This window comes from Leuciscus leuciscus (assembly GCF_965113295.1).
Source record: "Leuciscus leuciscus genome assembly, chromosome: 9".
Classification (NCBI taxonomy): Eukaryota; Metazoa; Chordata; class Actinopteri; order Cypriniformes; family Leuciscidae; genus Leuciscus; species Leuciscus leuciscus.
The window spans coordinates 39505761-39519984 of record NC_138733.1 but is presented as its reverse complement, the minus strand read 5'-3'; the positions used below and the strand labels follow the sequence as shown (position 1 = coordinate 39519984).

Sequence of the window (14224 nt, the reverse complement as noted above, 5' to 3'; positions counted from 1 at the left end):
TACACTCATAACAAAAACAAAATGTTGTGCTTTTCGTGAAATAAAGAAAATAAACATGATGTGCATTTTGCCGCCTCTCTCAGTGTGAAGTTCATTCTGAAACTTGCCACACAGAAAGGCTCTTTAGAAAGCTTGAAGTGTCTATTTTAAAAGATGTGAATCATAACAAAAACAAATATTCTCTGTTTAAGTAATCTGTATGAAAGCAAGGAGAGGTACAGTTTCTCAAGCGTCTGCTCATTTCCTCTAATGTGACCACACCCACGCACGCACAAGCCATTCACATGCAAATCGTTCACGTGAAAGAACGAGCACCTGTAAACACCCTCATTACCTCAAAACAAAGAATGAAATCATTCCTCTGCTTTTCATCGAGTTTGGATGACATGCTGTGAGTTTAGCTTGGATTTACGTCAGAAGAAGAAGAATGTGATTTGAAGATAAGAACGATTTGTAAGGTAAGAAATATATTCCCACTTATAATAGTTAAAGGGTTCACACTTACATCAATTAAACAGAGTTAAGATTATGTGTATTTGGCGTGCTGTCCGGGGCGAGGGCTCTGAACTCGGAATTTTTGCTCGAACCCAGAGTACTCCCCCCGTTGTTGTAAGAGTATTGAGGACTAGAAGTGAGGAGATGGGGTGGTGGAGGGATGCTGTTAAACTGTCAATGAATGGAGGCAAGTTTGCTGTATATATACACCTCTTAACTCGTTGATTGGGTTGATTAATAGAGTGTGCTCCACTCGTGTCTAATTAGGTTTGATTATCTGAATGTGCTCCACATGTGTTTAATTAGGTTTAATTATCTGAACGTGCTCCTCCCGGACTTTGTTAATAAAACATAATTTAGCGTGTTATTGTTGCATAAACTTCACATTGTACTAGTTGAACTGGTGTCAGACTAAAATGAATTAAATCGACGGACACATGTTGAAATATGAATTATAGACAGGGAAGCAACCTTTCAATGATAAATAAATATAAATATACATGAACAACACAAGGATGTTTTTATGCTCAATGATATAAAACACAGCATGATATAAAAGTAGGCTAGTATGAGTGTTTAACACTAACATGATGAAAATTATAATGTTTAGATCAGTGTTTACTGTTAAATACTGTGTTCGTGGATATCTGCTCAAACGTAGATGTTTATAACATGGTAACAATAATGTTTCATATGAGGAGTGGCTCGATCGCTTCAGTAAATGTTCTCTGTACGCGCTTTGAGTTTGGGTCACTCGCGCTGTACATTTGAAAAGCAAACCGCGCCAAACATTAGGTTACATGTTTTTAATTAATAATAATTCATTACATTTATATAGCGCTTTTCTCGGCACTCAAAGCGCTTTACATAGAAGGGGGGAATCTCCTCAACCACCGCCAATGTGCAGCATCCACTTGGATGATGCGACGGCAGCCATATTGCGCCAGAACGCCCACCACACACCAGCTTGCTGGTGGAGAGGAGACAGAGAGATGAAGCCAATCAGTATATGGGGATGATTAGGAGGCCATGATGGACAGAGGCCACTGGGCAAATTTGGCCAGGATGCCGGGGTTACACCCCTACTCTTTCGAAAGACATCCTGGGATTTTTAATGACCACAGAGAGTCAGGACCTCGGTTTTACGTCTCATCCGAAGGACGGGCACATTAATCCAATCTCATTTCATAACGTCGTAACGAATTAAACATTTGAGGTAATATATGATAATCCATATATGTTTCTCTAGTGTAGTGTACTGAAGTGTTCCTTTTTAATGATTTATCATTATTGGTCACCTGCATTTCTGTAAAGTAAAATTATTATTATTGTTATTACCTTGTGCAGCCCTACAAGTATAAGTCTACAAGAAATTTTAAACCAGAAAATTGTTTTTCCCCAGGATTTTTTCCCCCCAAATCGTGCAGCCCTTCTCCTGATATCTGCAAGTTCACAGTTGTTTTGTTGTTGTTTTAACAGGGACCAGATGCCACTGATGAGTCCTGCTGACTGAAACACTCACACAAGTCTCTGTACATGAGCATGGTAAAATGAAAAATCAAACACCCTGGAAATGACAGGTATGTTGAACAGGAACTGTTTCAGGAATGGCACAAAGGTGTGTGACTGTTCACATCTCTATGTTTAGATCAGTGTGCTCAATAATGTGCCTTTTTGTCCATCGTTATGTATCTTTGGATTATGTTGAGTTGTAAATAAATCCAAACAATCAAAAAGCCATTCTGTTAAACTCTCTACATTGTTTGTTCAAGTTCCCTCACAGTCCCACCTGATAGGGCCATTATTGGAGGGTCTTTGTATTTCTCAGGTGTGAAACACATCAATATTCATGATCATTCATGCCCTCCTCACATACAGCTTTCTTACACAAATCATGTATTACAAATTTTAAATCAATATATTGTTTCATGCGAATGAGTGGGCAGGATGATTTTCACATCGTTTTGAAGAAAAAATTGGAGCTTAAATATGGATACATGCTTACCATATTTAGCAGCCTTTGCCTGAGCAGGGGAGAGTGCACCAGTACCTTTACACATTGGAAAACAAACAAGAAAAAGTTTATCAATATTGTATTATTCTACTAAACCATCTGTCATTTAAGGCTAAGGCACACATATGTATCTCACCTCCTACCCCAGGAAAGAGTCTGCCTGCGCCTGTTGCACCACCAATACCAGTAACACCAGGACCAGCACCTAGTCAAACCACAAAAACACATTCTCAAGCCAAAAAACATGTTATCTGTTTATCAGTTGATAATGTGGTAGGGAAGCCTGACTTGCTAAATAACCACTTATGGCCCTCATAATATAGCAGGATAATGAATCAGTGTACTCACCATATTTCGCTGCTTTAGCTTGAGCTGGTGTGAGAACACCTGTGCCTGCTCAGAGGGAACAGTTTATTTGGTAACAATTCATTTTGATTGTCCACTTTAGACATTCTATTAACTATAAGTAACTTTTGTAACTACATGTCAAATTAGAGTAGACTGTCTGCTTAATATCTGCCAACACTATATTTTGATGCTCCCCCAACAGAGTAATCTACTGACTATTAGTAATTTTGCAGCTACATGTCAACTTACTAACCTGAACCCTAACACCTAACCTAACTGTCTACTACAGTCTACTAATACCCTATTACATGCAGTTGCAAAGTTACTTAAAGTTAGTCGTGTCTAAAGTGGACCATCGAAATAAAGCAACTGTTTATTCTGATATAAGTGCCCACTCTGCACAAATAAATACATGTTAAAGTGGGATTTATAATTTGAAACTACACTGTAAAAAGTGAACATGTGCAGTTGTTGCTTTAAGTAGATATGTCTACATGATTCTTCCAGCAAATTCTAATTTTATTTTTGTAATCTACTTCAATCAGTTTGTTGTAACATAAAACAAGGGAATGGGTGTTTTAGCTTAATTGAATTATATTGACCCAACATACAATTTCCATTAAAGGGATGGTTTGGAGTAAAATCAACCTAGGGTCCTTTGCACCATAACGTCGAGCCAAACACAAAATGTTGGATATACTGGCGGGTATAGATATATACAATAGATGTCGCCTTGGCTACGGTTTCGCAGTAGCCAAGGCGACATCTAGTGAATATATCTATACCCGCCCGCGCTCTCAGATCACTTGGACGTGGCTGAGTTCAAGAGGTAAAAACGATATAAAAACTGTTCGTTTTCTCACACAAACCGCTCGTTTCGTGTCTTAGGCCATCAATGTGTACTTACGATGGGGAATTGTTTAATTTGGACGACGGGGAATTGTTTTAATTTGGACTCTGTGCATGCTGTTTGAGACAGTGACCACAGACCTGCATTATATGACTGACAGATAAGAACGGTTTGACCTAAAAATATCAAAATTTAAACTACTGCGGAAAAAAAGACACCTACATCTTGGATGCCCTTGAGGTAAGCTAAAACATACCAAAATTTAACTATCCCTTTAACATAAACAACCAACATCTTTCCCTTTACTGAAAAACACATAAAATAACACTTAATCCCTAAATGTACTCATCTAATGCAGTCCCTTTCAAAGCATGCTGGAAACTACCGATCCACTGCCCAGGGCTGCGCTTCTAAAAAGCGTTGTGAGCTAAGTAGATCGTAGAGACCATTGGTGGCAAAGGCTCTACGATCTACTTAGCGCCCGATGCTAAACGCAGCTCTGCTTGTACGCTCTATTCTGGGTTCCACAACTTTACTCACGAGTGAGTAAATGATTTCCATTTTGGGGTGTTCTGTTTCTTTAAAATGACAATGGCTGATTGCAGCTCTTAAATCATTCTTTAACTAAATGATTTCTCACCTCCTGCCCCCGGGTAAAGTCCACCAGCACCACCTGGCAGACCTCCAACTCCCCCTAAACCAGCTCCAATACCTGAGGAAATATGTAAACACTAAAGTAAATGACTTCCATTTCTGAATGGACTATTCCTTTAATATGAAAATGTTGTTTGCTGTTTTGGGGGATTACAAAAGAAAATGCATCTTCACCTCCTGCCCCTGGGTAAAGTCCACCAGCACCACCCGGGAAAGCCCCAGCCCCACCTAAACCAGCTCCAGCACCTTAAGACATTTGCAGAGTGAACTTTTCATACTACATTCATATTACACAAATATGCACAAAATCTTAATATCTTTGTTCTGTGGATAGAGCTTAGGCCATGTGGCTATTAAAATAATTTAATAATGATTATTACCATATTTAGCAGCTTTGGCCTGTGCAGCAGAGACCCCTAAAGATCCCACACCTGCATACAGACACACCAGATCAGCCACTGATCATGCATTTGCCATGCTTTGACTTCCATTTCTGAATGGACTATTCCTTTAATATGAAAATGTTGATTGCAGTTTTGTGGGATTACAAAAAAAAATGTATCTTCACCTCCTGCCCCTGGGTAAAGTCCACCAGCACCACCCGGGTAAGCTCCAGCCCCACCTAAACCAGCTCCAGCACCTTCAGAAATGTGCAAAAGGTGAACGTCTCATATGACATTCATATTACACAAATATGCAAAAAAATCTGAAGCAAATCTTAATATCTTTGTTCTGTGGATAGAGCTTAGGTCATGTGGCGTTTAAAATAATTTCATAAATGATTATTACCATATTTAGCAGCTTTGGCCTGTGCAGCAGAGACCCCTAAAGATCCCACACCTGCATACAGACACACCAGATCAGCCACTGATCATGCATGTGTGTGTGTGTGTGTGTGTGTGTGTGTGTGTGTGTGTGTGCACTGTTTGCAGCCATGTAAAGTAACATAGTGATTTCAGTATCTTTGCAACTCTTTTAGGGTGAATATCATGAAGTCAATAGCATGTGTGTGTGTGTGTGTGTGTGTGTGTGTGTTATATTTCACACACAATTTGAATAAATAATAAAAAAAATATATATTAAAAGAAGGGTAGACTATTTTATTGTAAACATTTTTGTTATACTGATTGAAACTCTCTTTACACCCTGATAGCAATCAATAATAGAAGTAGTCTAAATATTAAAACATGTACATATATCTTCTGTGGAAGTCTCAAAAAAAAAAAAAAAAAAAAAAATTCAGCCTATCATTGCATTCGGTCCGAATACGATGTCATACCTGCCTGTCAACATATGTATTTCCATACCTCTGCGCCTGCTTGCACAGACATCCAGGGCTTGACATTCCCTTTTTTGCTCAGCTGCCACTGTGGTTTTCTAAAGTTACTAGCCACTCAGTATTTTCACTGGCCACAATTTTGACATCGATACCATTGGGAAAAACGGCCATATAGATATTTTTTTATATTATCTCATAATTTGGCAGCCGGTATATTAGCACTTTAGCACTTTGGGTGTAAGTACAAAATCTACGGGAATGAATAAAATTATGCGCAATAAGTGCAATCCCTCGCCGAAATTCAAGCCCTGTAAGACCAACACTATTCATCCAGAGCAAATTGCAAAGCTGGGTTGTGTGTCACTCGATGTCGAAAAGAGATGAGTGAGAGAGAGAACGTGCAGCTGGCATTGTTAATCTATTCTGCAGAAGAGTTTCAGATATTTCAGTATCGATATCTATCGAAAAAGCATTATATATGATTATAACACTAGATTGCACTTAGTTTATTATTTCTGATGCCTTTTTAAAAGACTACAATTGAAAAATATAAAATTCAACCCGCCAAAGTGGCTAGTAGGAGTGGCTGTGTTACACAACACTGCTGAAATCTACCTGCATTTGGCGGGTTAGCGGGTTTTAATGTTAAGCACTGCAGAGATCAAACGCCATCAGCACGTTTCATGATGCTAGGCAGAGTTAGACAGACAGTCACCGAACACTGCAAACGAACAGCTGCAGCCTTTCACAGTTCCTCCTCAACTAAAACCATGAGCTTATGCTGCGTTCCGTAGCCGTAACCGTAATTATGAAATGGCAACCTGTGACGTTCTACCTGGAGCTCAGACTCGGATGTGTTTCTCCGGCAAAACTTTCAACGCTGAAATTAATCTGCAGCAGTCAGGAGGTACAACTAGAGCTCTGTAAGTTGTTTATATTTATTATTATTGTAATGTTATGTGCTTTGAGACATGTGGAACAATGATTCAAATCTGATAGCTCTGACATAACACACCAGTCCCTGTTGGATAACCCGGCTTGGAGCCAGCTCCTGCTTTCCCACCGGGGAGTCCAGAACTTCCACCAAAGCCACCATAACCTTTGGTATACCAGGTGAGAATCAGCACACAAGCTAATACACATCATACACCAGGTATTTTGCACATGCATGTTCTCAAGGTTGCTACTGTATCCTACCGTATGGAAGTTTACCACCAGTGTAGGGCAAACCAGCACCTGTTGAGACAGGCAATGTACTTTGATATGTATCAAAATATACTAAAGATATACCAAAAATGATTTGTGTTATCAAGTATGTTTTATATGTATCAAAGCTATCCACAACAATAAAGCTTGCTATTAACTAACACATGGCCAGTGTTTGAACAAAAAGTGCATTCAGATAAAATAATACATATAAAATCGCTTAAATGAAGATGATAAAGAAGCATCCAAATGATTTCTGTTGATGTATGAGCTCACTTTTATACAACATATGAAGCGTTAAACCGTTCAAGTTGACCACACATTTTTATCAACACTGTATCCTGTTTTAATCAGAACAAATATGCAAGTTTGGAAAAAGCTATGTTCCACTAGAGGCTCACATATTAATACCGCAATCAATTTCTCCTAATTTTACTGGATGTATTCCTAATCCTTGATTAAGGCTGATAGCTCACCGATAAGAGAGACGTGAAAATATGTATTTCATTTCGGAAACATTTACGAAAATACATTTTAGATATGACTATGAAAACTATGCCAATGAACTTTGTCAAGGCATTTTCCCAAGTGAGGAGTCACTTCCCAGAGAGCACATAGTCAATCTGAGGTTAGAGCTCGAAACTAATTAATTGAGCTCTTCAACTGTTGAACCTCCATATAGGAGAAATCACACAACGTTTCTGTGCACTGGAGAGCAATCTACTACATAAATGGATGACTAGCAATGCAAGTCTAAGCAGTGATCCAATATAGCTGGGTTTCATGTAAAGCGTTGATGAAAGACATTCTTGCTTATTTCTATAGCAACCTCATATTGCATTGCTTAATAGCTGTAAAACCACAACTGCAATCAGTCAGCAAATGCTTCTTTTCGGAGGGTGGTAAAGCTGGGCTGAGCTGATTTGTGCAGTCTGATTAAAAGAATCTGAAATTTCACCTGGGGATTTGGGAGATTTCAGAGGGTATCCGTGGAAAACTCCTTGCTGCAGCGGTCCACCATATCCACGCCCACCTATGACAGACAAAATACACTTCTAGTGTAGATCCTGTCAGATTTGCAAAGACTTATTTACAAATCCACACTTTCCAGATATCATTATTGTATTTATAGTGGTTGCTGTATGCTCATGTACTAACCAGCACCTGGTACCAGACCCTGGCCAGCACCACCAGCAGCTATGGGAAAGATTCAGTCAGTCATATAGATATAATATAGTTTATTTTTTACAATGACAGATGTCATTTTCATTTAGAGTTTACCTGATTTAGGCTTGAGTCCACTTCCTGTGGCTACACCAGGAAGAACACCCCGTCCATTGAAGCCTGTAGTCATGTAAATCCAAGTGATCAAGAACAAACTAAGGCCATGTGTGCAATTTTAATTTGGTGTTTTTTCCAAATAACTGAATAGGTGGCCTGCACGAAATCTGTGACCTCAGAAAGCTCCACAGATGTTTGCAGAAATCGTTAGAGTTCGGCACATTTGTTTATGAGATGTCTTGGCTAATTTGATAATGGACCAATACCGCAAGTATGTGAATGCAATGCTTCTAACCGCACAATATGCACCATTTCTTTGTGGGCATTCGAATAAACTGTCTTCTGTGGTCTGTTTTCTCCTTTAGGTCAACTGCTGTCGTGGAGGAGCAACTGAGGTCTGAGGGCAATCTTTTGCTAGCTGTATTTAGCTAGCTACCTGAAAAATCATAGCTACCTACTCTAAAGGTAACTATATCGCCCTTTTGAGTGTGCCAAGAATTTGTAGGTTTGTTTCTGGCCTAGATGTGTAGTTTCTGCAGCTCTGTTGAACATATTTCAGTGTGCCATGTGTAGATCCATTTCACAGAATTCGGCATATGTTCCCCACAATCAGCACAGAAAATGTGAAAAATGTTTGCAGATTCCTTGTGGGCCTGGTGGTCAAATTATAGTACATAAACAGAGGAAAAGAACAAACCTTGTCCAGGAACAAGTCCTCCTTGATACGGACCAGGCACTCCCACTCCTGCAAAAATCAAGATTGAGAAGCTGGTCTATAATCGTGCATATTTACATTTATATATGCAACTTCACACTCCCATGCTTACCTGGCACTGGAGCTTTTCCAGGTTTTGCTGCTTTCCCTCCAGGTCCAACCCCACCAGGGCCCAGTCCTTGTACACCAGTCTGAGGAATGCCAAGGCCTAACAAGCAATACAAAGACAAGATCGTCATAGACTGGACTATCACTGCTAGCTATAATCATTCAAATGCACTCAAGCAGAGGACGATGCCAGTGATAGCTAAATATACATTCACTGCACCTGGGAGACCAGTACCAGTTCCTCCTACGCCTGGCCCTGAACAAACATAAACACACATTTAGTCACATCATTATACACATTGAGTGCAAAGCTAGACTGCAGATATTCCATGTGATTCCTCAGTGATTTAATTTGCCTCACTCTCTCCGTCCCTCTGACATGAAACAAGTCATCTTATCTGATTTCAGTGCCTGGAAGCTGATGTTTCAGGCTGTTCATTTATTTGTTTAACCCTTTTCCAACCGATATCAAACACAGAGGAACAGACACTGCATGCTGCTTTTAGATTGTGCCAAGGACAAGCTGAAGTAATGTGCTGGCCTTCATTACACGGACACCACCAGCGGGGTCCCAGAGGGGACACGTTTGTTGATTTGGCTCATGATCTAAGGCTCCTTCATTCAAGTTCAAGCCAACTGGAGTACCATGAAAAGAGTCTCAGCCGTGTTATATGTAGTTATATGTAAAATGTGTTAAAAAGGGACCTGTATGTTTGTACTGTATGAATGGCTCTTCTGAGAATGAGGTCAGTTCTCCACCTACTTTTTCCATTTTAGTTCTTCTCTAAAGATGCTTGCCTAAAAGAAGTTTAATTTACAATGTGTTTGTACAATGAAAACGATGGAAACTCAAAGACATATTACCGCCTTTAGGGGGCTTTACACCAGCACCTGAAACAAGAAAATCTGACTTAGAAGAGAGCTGTGCATTTTGTGTTACTTAGCCACTGAGAAAATCAAATTAATCAATAGACTTGTTGAATGAATAGCACCTCCTGGTAGACCTCCTCCAGGTAGACCTCCTCCTGGTAGACCTCCTCCTGGAAGACCACCTGGTAGTCCAGTGCCTAAAGAGAAAGCCTAATGTTATTATGTAATTACTTGACTGCACATGTGTTAACTGACTATTCACTGGACGAGCACCTGATTTAGCCGGTTTCAGACCTCCAGCCATTGGGTAGAATCTTCCAGCGCCACCATATCCACCATAAGCCCCATAACCACCTACAGTAGGAAGGACATATAGTCACAAATTTAGAAAACCCGTATGCAAGGCATGGACATGTATAGTCAATTAGTTTGTAGTGTAGGCCTAAGTAAAAAAAATAAGTAAATAAATAAATCAAGTTTAACTTTAGTTCTGGCAGGTCATGTCAGTCAAGTTTGCATGAGCTGACTCTCAGCTGATCTACATCTGCCTATAGGAATACGACGCCTACCACAGCATCCCAATTTAAGGTCCATTCAGTATTATATATAATGCTAATATAAGCAAATTACCCTACTCCAACTTTAATACATCAATTAAGCCTTATTATTTTTCAACTACATGTCAACTAACTCTGTAGACTGTTAGGTTTGGGTCAGTAGAATAGGTTGACATGTACTTGCAAAGTTACTTATAGTCAGTAGAATGTCTGTTTGGGAGCATCACAATAAAGAGTTAGCAGATATTAAGACAGTCTACTAATACTCCAATGACTGCTAGTTGACATGTAGTTAATGTCAACTATATGAAGCTACTTGTAGATAGTACAATGTCTAAAGTGGACAATCAAAATAAAGTGTAACTGAAGTAATATCTAATAGGAAGAATATGACATATGAATGATTATGAATTATGATGATCTGCTCCAAACCCCAAATAGCCTGGGCTGTTGGGTGATTTGGTGACTGGGAGGGGCTGGATGGGAAAGAATGAAGAGAGAGAGAAAGAATAAATGAAAAGAAAGTCGAGATGGAAAGTGAGGTCTCATAGGCTACAGTGGATCTTGGCTAAATAAATGAGGAGTTAGGCTTCATTGAAAATTATTGCTACATTGTCCTCCTTCAACACGGAAACCCTAAACAAATGAGGTCACAAAGTTTGCATTCTTATTTTATGGTAGAGGGAGGAATACAGGAATGGAAATGATGTGCAGCAAAATGCTTTGCTTGTCAGTCTTTATTTTGCCTTGTTGCCATTATAAATCTGAGAGTAGCTTTAAAATACCCCTAAATCCTGGTATTCCAACATCTCACACAAGAGAAAATTAGATGAAATTTATCACAGCACTGACGGAAACCAGAGGTCACATACTCTTGCTCTCCTAGCACAGTTAATTCGATTGCTGAGGGTCATGGACAACAGCTCATTAACTTGGGAAAAAGCCACGTCTCTCCAAAGAACATTGCCACAGTTTTAGAGAGCTGGAGATGTAACCATATTTTGGCTTGTTATAGACTGTTAAACTGCTTAGACTGCATCCACAGTCTGTTCACAGATGGTTACACAAATGTCAAGAAGTTACTAAATCCACTGGTTCCAATGTGATTTACTGAATCTGTGCATTTTTAGTTTACTGTGCATTATTTTACTACACTAAATGATCAATACTGGCAGCTCTACATTTCCAGTAACTGTGGCTTGGTCCTGCACATCCACTTCAGAGACTTTGACCTGGTCATTCTGAAACATTACATTTCTTCTGCTTTAATCTTTCAGTGGCAGACCTACTTGAGTGTTCAGGGTCTTTATCTCGTTGCAGGTCTGACTTTCTGTTTATGGACAACCTGAAGACATCCTGAAGATGCCAGTGCTCCTAACCATTATACTGCCCCTACTCTGCATCACAGTCGGGATGGGTAAGTGCAGAGTTTCAATCTATCAACTTATCGGAACATTATTGTTCATCCACACAGCTTTAGGCAAATTTGAGGTTGGTAGAAATGTTGTTCTTGGAGAGCTGTGGCTTCCTCTGTGTTGTCCCGCCAGACGGTGGACTAATGAACACTAATAAACTTTAGCTGATGTAAGAGAGGCCTTTAAAACCCTCAGATGCTACTCTAGGTTTTGTGACCTCCTAAAATGTCATGTGTTGCTGTTTGAGTGATTCTTGTTTGGACAACCACTCCTAGACAGAGAAACAGTGGTGTTCAGAAATTCTGAATTTCTTCAATTTGAACAGTATCTGTCTGATTGGTGGCCCTTCATTTATTTTTATTTATTTTTCACATTGAAAAGCATCAACAACAACAAAAAATTCTGGAAATCTACAGAGTGATGACTGGTTTCTGTGATTACATAAACTCTACTATTGTCAGAGACGTCTTTTGTTCGTTAAGTTTCACTATCATGGACTTCCTGTGTTCTTTCTCTCATTTGTTGCTATTGTAATTAATTTAATTTAATTTCCCCAAGAAATAGGCAAGAAAACCTGGTCTCCATGATTCTTATTCTTTCTGACAACAAAGCACTTGAACACAACAAAAAAATTTTTTTTTTAAATTGTGTATTGGTTGCTACTTTATCTAGACAAAAATCCCAAGAATAGTGACGTAAAGTCCGATTCATTTCCGCGAACTGGTTCTTTCGGACAGTTCGTTTCAATGAACCGGTTCAAAAACCGATTCATCGGTTCCTTATGTCAACAAGCAATGTTGGCACTACGCATTTATTTTCTAATAACTCAGTGCCATGTTATATCAATGAAACAATCAAATAAAGTAATTTGTGTCAATGCATATTGAAAAATAATTTGTGTGAATGCATATTGCTGATTATTGCCTTTCATTCTCTTAAGTTAATGGTGTTTGTGATCACAGTTTCATTTGCAGATCCTTTATGTTGATATGACTGATCAATATTGAGTAGCCTACATCTTGCATACGTTTTTTTAAAAAGTTTTGCACCAAAAGCATACATTACAGACATGCATAAACGTGGATATGTTCTACATGTCTAAAGAAATAATAAACCAGTCTTTTAAACGAAACGATTTCGCTTAACTTAAAATATAATCTATTATAAACTATTGTAAAATGTATTTACATCTCTCGACAGAAAGGTTTTTGCAGGTTTTAATAAAATGTTATTAAATAACAATAGTCATAACAAGCATATTTCCAGTACATGCCTCAGGCGTGCATAGTATTGCCAATTCACTCATCAGACTCCTCGGTAATCCTCTGCAAAGTTCAACAATTGGTCGGCTCATTTGGTTCTTTATGAGTCGGACGTGGTACTTCGGCTTGTGCGTCTTGCGTCATCAACCCGGAACTAAACTTCGATTCAGTTCGATTAATGAACCGGCTCAACCTGTTACTTCCTATGAACCAGCTCAAAAGAAAGATTCCTTCAAGAACCGAACATCGCTACTCAAGAATGCAGAAAACTATTAAAGGTTCACACATTTTCTTTCACAATTATACTTATTAAAATGTCTACACCCATTTCTTCCATTAGTTGCAGAATGGAATCAATGAACAATCAACTGAAAAACTGACACAAGTGCAAGTATTTGAATGAGTGCTTTCCCAGACAGTCTAATATAGTGGTGCCAATTATTTCCAACACAGGCTCATTGGAAAAATTTGCTTCTACCTACATTTTTGCAGAACTTGAAAGTGTACCTATACATAGAATTCAGTGTGGTTTCCAGTGCAGCTTCCAACTTCTATTTCTTTTCGCACAATTAAGAATAAGTTGTAAAATTGGCCAGACTTTATGCCATAATTTGCACTATGTCCTACTAGCAGATCTAAATTCACAGATGTGTATATGGTTGTCAATTAATATGGTTGTCAAAACATTGTTTTGTTTTTTTCTAATTATTGGATACTGACAGAATATCCTAAATACATTTTAGCTTTGATAAGATTTCCCCAAGGAATAGGCAAAAATGGTATCCTCCATTTATCATATTCTTTCTGACAACAAAGCTTTTGCATGTGACAAATTTGTAATTAATTGTAATTATTAATATGTAAATAATAAGTAAAATACCCAATAGCACTGTCATTTCATTTTGCAGAGATGACACCACATGCATTAAATAAATATGACTAGTCACTGGTCGGTAGGCCGGACATAAATAAGTGGACAGTTCTAGGCCAGAATAAACTGTAAAATTGGCCAAAAGCTAGGCCATGTGACACTGCAGTAAATCCTACTAGCAAATCAAAACTCAGACCCGAAAAAATGTGGAATGGTCTTGGACTAACTGTGGCTAATGTCTGTTTGTTAATTATTATCTCAAATATTTAGCTGAACCTGTTGATCCATTAGTTTCTTAG

At 38.7% G+C, this 14224-nt stretch overlaps 1 protein-coding gene across 11 annotated transcripts in view; it reads right to left on the bottom strand.

Annotated features, from left to right (window-relative positions):
- elna (elastin a) overlaps positions 1-14224 on the bottom strand; it is an 80682-nt gene that overhangs the window by 27121 nt on the left and 39337 nt on the right. For 8 of the 11 annotated variants that reach the window (XM_082181089.1, XM_082181095.1, XM_082181097.1 and 5 more), the window contains exons 5-23: positions 10094-10174; positions 9943-10017; positions 9815-9841; positions 9171-9206; positions 8955-9050; positions 8825-8872; positions 8128-8190; positions 8005-8043; positions 7805-7879; positions 6838-6876; positions 6656-6739; positions 5151-5201; positions 4930-5001; positions 4742-4792; positions 4536-4607; positions 4348-4419; positions 2858-2902; positions 2646-2714; positions 2501-2545 (exon numbers count right to left, since the gene is read on the bottom strand). In XM_082181089.1, coding sequence (XP_082037215.1) covers positions 2501-2545; positions 2646-2714; positions 2858-2902; positions 4348-4419; positions 4536-4607; positions 4742-4792; positions 4930-5001; positions 5151-5201; positions 6656-6739; positions 6838-6876; positions 7805-7879; positions 8005-8043; positions 8128-8190; positions 8825-8872; positions 8955-9050; positions 9171-9206; positions 9815-9841; positions 9943-10017; positions 10094-10174 — 1140 coding nt within the window. Of the gene's footprint in view, positions 1-2500; positions 2546-2645; positions 2715-2857; positions 2903-4347; positions 4420-4535; positions 4608-4741; positions 4793-4929; positions 5002-5150; positions 5202-6655; positions 6740-6837; positions 6877-7804; positions 7880-8004; positions 8044-8127; positions 8191-8824; positions 8873-8954; positions 9051-9170; positions 9207-9814; positions 9844-9942; positions 10018-10093; positions 10175-14224 lie in introns of all 11 variants that reach the window. The other 3 variants (XM_082181094.1, XM_082181091.1, XM_082181090.1) reach the window with 3 other exon arrangements.